Here is an 8,078-nt window from a genome sequence, read left to right on the forward strand (position 1 = left end):
TTCTTGTCGTAAGACGAAGCTGTTGTTTTTCGAAACAGAATTTTTTTTTTTTACCATATTTTAACATTCATGCAAAAACTGCTGACGAATAAAATATCCATTGTGATTGTTGTTTACCGGTATGCTAAAAAATTGGTAGAAAGAAAATCGGACACGTTATTGAATGTAAATCAACGCGATTTCTTCTATAAAAAGAAATTGCGAACGTCGGTGGCGGCACGTTGCATAAGCTACAGCGTACTTAATTTGTGGAAATCAACAAAGAAGTGTAGAGATGCCTCCGCAGACGGCAACGAAAATCGATAATTCATCGACGAACGATGAAAATGGAGTTAAACTGGATCCGAGCATCGCGGCTGGAAGGAGGACGGCATCACCGGAAGCCGGAGAAGAAATCGTCATTACAGGTGAGAGATTGACGGAGGATTAGTTTTAATTGGAGATACATTGATGATACGTTTAAGGGATGGCCGGGAAATTGCCGAATTCCGATAGCGTCTTCGAGTTCCAAGAGAATTTGTACAACAAAGTGGAGATGATGGATGAGGATACCAGACGTTGGGAGCACAACCATGCGGAAATCCCGAGGAAAGCTGGGAAGATTTACAACGCGGACAAATTCGATGCAAGATTTTTCGGTAATTCTAATCTGATTTTTGTTAAATTCATTCAATTGTATTTATAAATTTGTAGGCATCCCACAGCTTCAAGTGGACGCCATGGATCCAATGATGAGGATTCTTCTGGAGAAGACTTTCGAGGCTATATGCGATGCGGGCTACAGCATGGAAGAGCTGAAAGGTTCCAACACTGGCGTCTTCATCGGCGTTTGCAGTTCGGAGACGGAAAAGGAGGTCGTCTACGAGAAGTTGGTGAAGCACAGCTTCAGCATAACTGGGTACAGAATGGAATCTCAATCTCTTACAAATCATCATCTCTTGATGTTATTTATATTGCAGCTGTCTTCGCTTCGTTTTAGGCATAAGGATAAGCTACTTCTTTAAATTCGAAGGTCCATCTTACGTCTTAGACACGGCCTGCAGCAGCTCCTCGTTCGCCTTCGAGCACGCTTACAAAGCGATTCGCGACGGAAAATGCGAGAACGCTATAGTCGGTGGAGCCAATCTCTGCCTCCACCAATTGTTAACTTTACAATTTTCCAGGTAGATATCATCAAACCGAATCAATGCTTATTAATAATTTCACGCTTTTGTCAGATTGGGAGTTTTGAGTTTGAACGACGGCTGCAGAGCGTTCGACGTTGCGGCGAACGGCTACACAAGATCCGAGGCGATCTGCGTTTTATTCTTGCAGAAGGCGAAAAACGCTAGGAGGATCTTCGCGAAGGTGATCCACGCGAAAGTCAACTCGGATGGATTCAAGGAATTGGGAATCACGTATCCTTCTGGCGATATCCAGAAGGATTTGCTGCAGGATGTTTACGAAGAGTGCAACGTTTCGCCGAAAGATGTAACTTTCGTGGAAGCTCACGGAACCGGTAATCAAGTAAAAAAAAAACTTTCTGAATCATTGGTATTAAGTTGATTTCTTTTTGAAGGCACCTTCGTCGGAGATCCCGAAGAGGTGAGAGCGATCGGGATGATTTTCTGCAAGGATCGCGAAGGACCTCTGCACATTGGATCGGTGAAATCGTCGATCGGTCATACCGAACCGTCGTCGGGCATCTGCTCGATGATGAAGGTGATCGTGGGCATGGAGAACGGCACGATTCCACCGAACATCAAGTTCACTCAGCCGAGGAAAGACATCGAGGATTTGGTTAGTGGAAGAATCAGAGTGGTCACGGACGCTATGCCTTGGCCCAACGATAGGGCTTTAGTCGGTGAGCGAAAAACAATTATAAATCAAATGATTCATCGAATTTACAACAAGAAAAATTAGGAATCAATAGTTTCGGTTTCGGAGGAGCGAACGCGCACATCATCCTCGAAAGGAACCAAATCACCAAAGAGACGAAAACCTTACCCGACGACGATCTGCCGAGATTGATTTGCGTCAGCGGAAGAACGCGAGAAGCCACCGATTACATACTGGACGATCTGCAAAAGAAATACAACGTGGAATTCATCAAACTAATACAAGAAGTTTTCAAGTAATTTCAAACAATTTTTTTGTTTAAATTTTCAAACATCATCAATCGAAAAATTTAATATTTCAAGAGACAACATCGAGAACCACATGCACCGAAGTTACATCATTTTAACAGCGACCGGCGAAATATCGAGAGAATCCAGTTGCATCTTCGAAACCGATCAAAAGAAATTAATGTACTCATTCAAAGACGACATCGAGAATGCTTTCGAACTCGTCGACGAATTGAAGCGAATTCCGTTAATTTCCGCAATCTGCGAAAAGTATTTAAACGAAATTAATTAATCAATTCAATTCAATTAAATTCAATTATTTCAGCATCGATAATATAATGAAAGCCAACAGATTGAGTACGAACAACAACACATTTTGGAGTTGCGTTTTGAATCTAGCGCTCGCTGAAATCCTGAAAAAACTGAACTTTAAACAAATGCATTTCCAAGGTTACGGTTTAAGTTTATTGGCTTGCGGCTACCTTTCCGATTGCCTGACTTTAGAGCAAACCGTCTTGAGCGCTTTCGCGTTGACGCAAAACAAAAACGACGTTCTGAAGCGATTGGAGATGCTGATTCCGGTGCAGAAGAAACCGTCCGCGAAATGGTTGAACATCAAGGAGAAAGTTTCCGCGAGATATTTCCACGAACGATATTTGCGCGACAAGATCAAGCAAAAATCGGACGTGTTGTTCGTTCGCGGTTCCGATGAGGTGTCGATCGATTTGAGACGCGGCCAAGTCGTAGTTGACTTGTTGCGAGTGTTGGGAAAGTGCGTAAGTTTTTAATCGTCGTCGATCATTTTAGTTAATTGTTGTTGTTGATTCTTTTGCAGCTTGTACTTGCGCGGTGAAAACTTCAAAATTCACGAGTTGTTCCCTGAAATCACGTATCCGGTGAGTCGCGGTACACCGATGATCTCTCATTTGATCAAGTGGGATCACCGGAAATCTTGGCACGTGAGTCGAATGAGGACTATGGAGAAGCCTAGCCACATGTTCGTTAAGATCAACTTGAAGGATGAGTATTGGAGGTTCATCAACGGTCATATAATTGATGGTAACAAGAATCAATTCTAATATTACTTTAATTTAATAATCTAATAGTATAAGTTTTGCAGGTAGGAATCTGTTTCCTGCAACCGGTTACTTGCATCTGGTTTGGACAACGTTCGCGGCGATGTTAACAAAGATATACACTCAAGTCAAAGTCGTCTTCAGCGATGTTAAATTCTTGAGGGCGACACCGGTGAGGGATCAGGAGGAAATCGAATTTTGCATCATGATCAGCAAGAGCACCGGATACTTCGAGGTTCGTTTTACAATTTCCAAAATGAAAAATGGATTCACTTACTTCAATTGCTGTAGATTTGCCACGATGAAGCGACTGTAGTCACCGGTTACATCCACGAAGGGGACGATACAGTCCAAGTGATAAATTTACCGAAACCTTTAGAAAAACAGGAAGATTTCACCCTCAACGAGCACGATATTTACAAGGAATTCAAACTGAGAGGATACCAGTACAAGTAAATCTTATCATATTCAACTTGAAGATTGTTTTGTTAATTTTGTATTTAAACTTTACGAAAGGGGTCTTTTCAAAGGCGTCGCGGAGTACAAGAGTTCCGTGGCTAAATTGAAGTGGCAAAGCAATTGGGTCGCCTTCATGGACAACATGCTGCAAGTGAAACTCATCGAAGAGGACACGAGGAATCTTTACGTTCCCACAGGTATAGACTACATGGTGATGGATTCCGACGGGCACAAGCGGTTCACGGAGAACATGGATGGAAATTGCATAGAAGTTTGCGTGCACAAAGAATTAAACATAATCAAGTAATTGAATCAAATCAAATCAAATCAAAACTATCAAATAATATAATTCGATTTTTTTTTGGCAGGTCTGAATTTATAGAGATCAGAGGATTGAGGGTGACGACAATTCCACGTAAAAAGAACAACTCTACACCGATCTTAGAATCATACCGTTTCATCCCCAATCAGAGCGATGCGCTGACGCTGCAGGAGATGATCAGAGTTAACGTGCAGATCGTTCATGAGAACATACCGAATTTGAAGTTCTCGGTGATGGAGTTGAGCGAAGAATTGCAATTCGAAGCTTTGATTGAGGAAGTGTTGAACGATATGCCGTTAATTCAAGGCGATTTTAAAACTGAAGAGACTCAAGTTAAATCGACGAAGCTTCAAGATAAATGCTTGCTGATTACGGGGAAACGTTTAGTTGGAAGCGCGAAATTGCGCGACGGATTGCAGCATTTGACGGAGAACGGTTTCGTTTTGAGTCGCGAATCCGATTGTAGTGAGATTCCCGAAGATTTGTGTTTGATAACCTGTTACAAATTGGAGGACGCGCTTTACGTGCTTCTGAGGAAATGCGATGATTCCGCGAAAGATTACAAGTTCTTCGATTTCGATTTACACAGCGATTGGTTGAGAAATCTGCAAGGCGCTTTGGCGGAGAATCCTCGAACGTTGATTCGTTCGAACGATAGTAAGATCGGTGTTTTGGGTTTGATGAATTGCTTGAGGAGAGAACCGAACACGAAGATGGTCAGATGTTTGATTGGGGATAATGTTAAGGGTCATTGCGAGGAGCAACTGAAGAAGAATTTAGTTATCAATGTTTATCAGGAGAATCGTTGGGGCACTTACAGGCATTTACCGTTGATTGATGTAAACGGGATCGACGTTGATCACACGTTCTTGAGGGTGGTAAATCCTGGGGATTTTTCAAGCATGAAGTGGATTGAGGGTTACTTGAAGATGGACCAGAGTACGGGCAAGGGGAAGAAGATGATACAGGTTTTATTGTGATTCTCTTTACGAGAGACAACTAATTGTTAAATTCATTGTTAGATTCATTGCGCGGCGTTAAACTTCAGGGACGTGATGACCGCTTCAGGAAGATTAACCGCCGACCTTATAACGAGGAACAGGACGGAACAAAATTGTCTGCAAGGATTGGAGTTTTCGGGAATCGACGCAAAGTGAGTGAAAGATTAAAGTTGAAGGAGTTTTTAATTAGTTGATATTGCGTTGCAGAGGGGAGAGGGTCATGGGGATGGTCAATAACGGTGCTTTATCTAACATGGTGATCGCGGATGAGCAACTTTTGTGGAAGATTCCTGACGAATGGAGCATGGAAGATGCAGCCACTGTACCGGTGGTGTACAGCACCGTCCTTTACGCTCTCTTCTGCGTCACAAAGTACAAACGGAATCAATCGATTTTGATCCATTGCGGAAGCGGAGGAATCGGTCAAGCCGCCCTTCACGTCGCCCTTTACCACGGCTACGAAGTTTTCACCACTGTTGGATCTCAAGAAAAAATCAATTTCATTCGAAAAGCGTTTCCTCAAGTGAAACCTTCAAGGATCGGAAACTCGCGAGACACAACGTTCGAGCAGATGATCTACGAAGAGACTAAAGGACGTGGCGTTGACATCGTTTTGAATTCGTTGTCCGAAGAGAAATTGTCGGCTTCGATTCGTTGCTTGGCGGCAGGAGGAACGTTCTTGGAGATAGGTAAATTCGATTTATCGATGAACAACGCTCTGCAGATGGAGATGTGCAGCAAACAGGCTACATTCCACGGCGTGATGCTCGATTCCCTCTTCAAATCCGAGTCGAAACTGAAGTCAAAACTTTCCAACATGATGACCGAAGCGATTCGCAAGAGCTACGTTAAACCGCTGCCAGGTAACATCTTCAAAATGGACCAAGTGGAAGAAGCGTTCAGGTTCATGGCTTCGGGAAAACACATCGGGAAAGTATTGATCAGCGTGCAGAAAGAGCATGAACGTCTCGAATCGTTCAACTCGACAAAGCAATTTTATTGCAACCCTGATGGTGTTTACGTGGTGTTGGGAGGATTGGGAGGATTCGGCTTGGAATTGGTGGATTGGCTCGTTATTCGCGGAGCGCGAAAAGTTCTTTTGACTTCGCGGAACGGAATTACCAAAGGATACCAACAAGCGCGCATCAAGTAAAATTAACACAACTAAATCATTAATTAATTAATTAATTTTCTTTTGGGTTTAAGAACTTGGAAAGATTACGGCACTCAAATTATCGTCTCCAAAGAGGATTGCTCCAGCAAACGAAGCTGCGTGGCTTTGCTAAAAGAAGCCTCAACATTTGGCGACGTTTTCAGTATCTTCAATTTAGCCGTTGTGCTCAAAGATGGCGTCTTCGAGAACATGACCGAAGAGGATTTCAACGTCTCGTTTAAACCGAAATATTTCGCCACGAAGTTTTTGGATGAAGCGAGTCGCGTTTTGTGCCCGAAATTGAAGTAAATTAATTGCTAAAATTATTAATTTTTACTATGAAATTTTCTTTTAGAGATTTCGTTGTGTTCTCTTCGGTGTCTTGTGGGCGAGGAAACCCCGGACAAACTAATTACGCTATGTCCAATTCGTTCATGGAAAGGATCTGCGAGCAAAGAAAACTTGACGGTCTTCCGGCCTTGGCGATACAGTGGGGCGCTATTGGCGACGTAAACTTTAACTCCAACAAAAAAGTAGAAGTAAATTGTTAACTTTTTCGTTGTTAGGTCGGGTTAGTTGCTGAGATGCAGAAGGAGCAAACGGAGATTGCGATCGGCGGTACTCTTCAGCAACGGATCACGAGTTGCTTAGAAGTTTTGGATGTTTTGCTGAAGCAGAACGAACCTGTAGTTTCGAGCATGATTATCGCTACGAAAGTGCAAGGAAACGGTGGAAACAGTATACTTGATTGCGTGGTGCAGATCCTCGGATTGCGCGACATCAAGACGGTCAGTTTGCACTCTACTTTACCCGAACTCGGGATGGATTCGATTATGGGGGTGGAGATTAAGCAGGCGTTGGAAATGGATTTCGACGTGTTTCTGTCGCCGCAAGATATGAGGAATCTGACGCTGCAGAAGCTGATGGAAATTGCGGATAGCAAGGAGAAAGGTGTGAGCGTTCAAGTCTCGGAAACGAAATACGAGGATTCATTGAAGATGTTCATTGGGCAATTCGTGGACGAGAGCGTTAGCAAGTTAAGGTTTCAAAGGTATCCGGAGGAAGATCGAGCAGGCGAAGCAATAATCGTTTTACCGGGAATCGAAGGGACAGCTTCTAGTTACCGTGATATCATGAAGGGCATGAACGGATCCACGTTGGCTATGCATTATTCGCTCATCCAAGATCACGAGACCTCCATCAAAGACGTAGCTTTGAACATACTTCCGGTAAAGAAATCTTTTTAAATTAAATTCATCATAAAATAATTTACAAAATGCAAATTTAAGCTGATGGAAAAAGAAGTGAAGGATGGTAAATTCAAGATAATTTGTCACTCGTTCGGATGTTGCGTCGCCTTGGAACTGGTAGCTCTATTGGAAGCGAAAGGATTCGAAGGACGTTTAGCTATAATCGACGGATCCCCGGATCAACTCCACAAAGTGTGCGAAGACAGTCTTTCCATCCATTCCGAAAGTTCGTTCGGAATCAGCGTTATTTACACCGTGCTTTCCCTATTCATTCCCATCGAAACTCTGCTCGAAATCAAAGTGAGAATGCACCAATTTACACGAAACTTTAAATAACAATTATTTCATAATCAACAGGGAAAATTGATGGCAATCAGCAAATTCGATGAGCAAATCGACGTGGTCATGGGGTACGCACCGAAGGACATGCGCGAATCCAAAGAGTATTTAACCAGTTTAATCATCAGCGTTTACAAAAAGATCAAATTCATATTGGCGTATAAACCGAGCTTCGCGAAACTGCGAAGCTCAGTCAAACTGTACAAACCGAAAATAGAGTTAGTCAAGAATCTGCCGGACGATTACCATCTATCGAAGTACTTTGAAAGACCACTAGATGTAGCGCAATTCCATGGTAATCATTCGACCATCCTCAACAACGAAGATTTCATCAAGGACGTCTGTTGTTTCATAAATGAGTAATTTATAAAAA

The 8,078-nt window shown here is 42.8% G+C and overlaps 1 protein-coding gene across 1 annotated transcript in view; it reads left to right on the forward strand.

Moving 5' to 3' along the window:
• The first annotated feature begins 232 nt into the window (after nucleotides 1-232).
• LOC108568351 (fatty acid synthase-like) overlaps nucleotides 233-8,078 on the forward strand; it is a 9,175-nt gene continuing 1,329 nt past the window's right edge. The window contains exons 1-21 of the mRNA XM_017929423.1: nucleotides 233-407; nucleotides 465-638; nucleotides 694-898; nucleotides 960-1,163; nucleotides 1,218-1,498; nucleotides 1,559-1,843; nucleotides 1,903-2,113; nucleotides 2,181-2,375; nucleotides 2,431-2,877; nucleotides 2,941-3,164; nucleotides 3,226-3,416; nucleotides 3,473-3,633; nucleotides 3,698-3,943; nucleotides 4,009-4,930; nucleotides 4,985-5,115; nucleotides 5,171-6,112; nucleotides 6,170-6,421; nucleotides 6,472-6,625; nucleotides 6,683-7,345; nucleotides 7,406-7,666; nucleotides 7,724-8,073. Of these exons, the coding sequence (XP_017784912.1) occupies nucleotides 275-407; nucleotides 465-638; nucleotides 694-898; nucleotides 960-1,163; nucleotides 1,218-1,498; nucleotides 1,559-1,843; nucleotides 1,903-2,113; nucleotides 2,181-2,375; nucleotides 2,431-2,877; nucleotides 2,941-3,164; nucleotides 3,226-3,416; nucleotides 3,473-3,633; nucleotides 3,698-3,943; nucleotides 4,009-4,930; nucleotides 4,985-5,115; nucleotides 5,171-6,112; nucleotides 6,170-6,421; nucleotides 6,472-6,625; nucleotides 6,683-7,345; nucleotides 7,406-7,666; nucleotides 7,724-8,068 (6,627 nt within the window). The 5' untranslated portion in view covers nucleotides 233-274 and the 3' untranslated portion in view covers nucleotides 8,069-8,073. The remainder of the gene's footprint in view (nucleotides 408-464; nucleotides 639-693; nucleotides 899-959; nucleotides 1,164-1,217; nucleotides 1,499-1,558; nucleotides 1,844-1,902; nucleotides 2,114-2,180; nucleotides 2,376-2,430; nucleotides 2,878-2,940; nucleotides 3,165-3,225; nucleotides 3,417-3,472; nucleotides 3,634-3,697; nucleotides 3,944-4,008; nucleotides 4,931-4,984; nucleotides 5,116-5,170; nucleotides 6,113-6,169; nucleotides 6,422-6,471; nucleotides 6,626-6,682; nucleotides 7,346-7,405; nucleotides 7,667-7,723; nucleotides 8,074-8,078) is intronic.

Source organism: Nicrophorus vespilloides, unplaced genomic scaffold (genome assembly GCF_001412225.1).
Source record: "Nicrophorus vespilloides isolate i.1.1-1 unplaced genomic scaffold, Nicve_v1.0, whole genome shotgun sequence".
NCBI lineage: Eukaryota > Metazoa > Arthropoda > Insecta > Coleoptera > Silphidae > Nicrophorus > Nicrophorus vespilloides.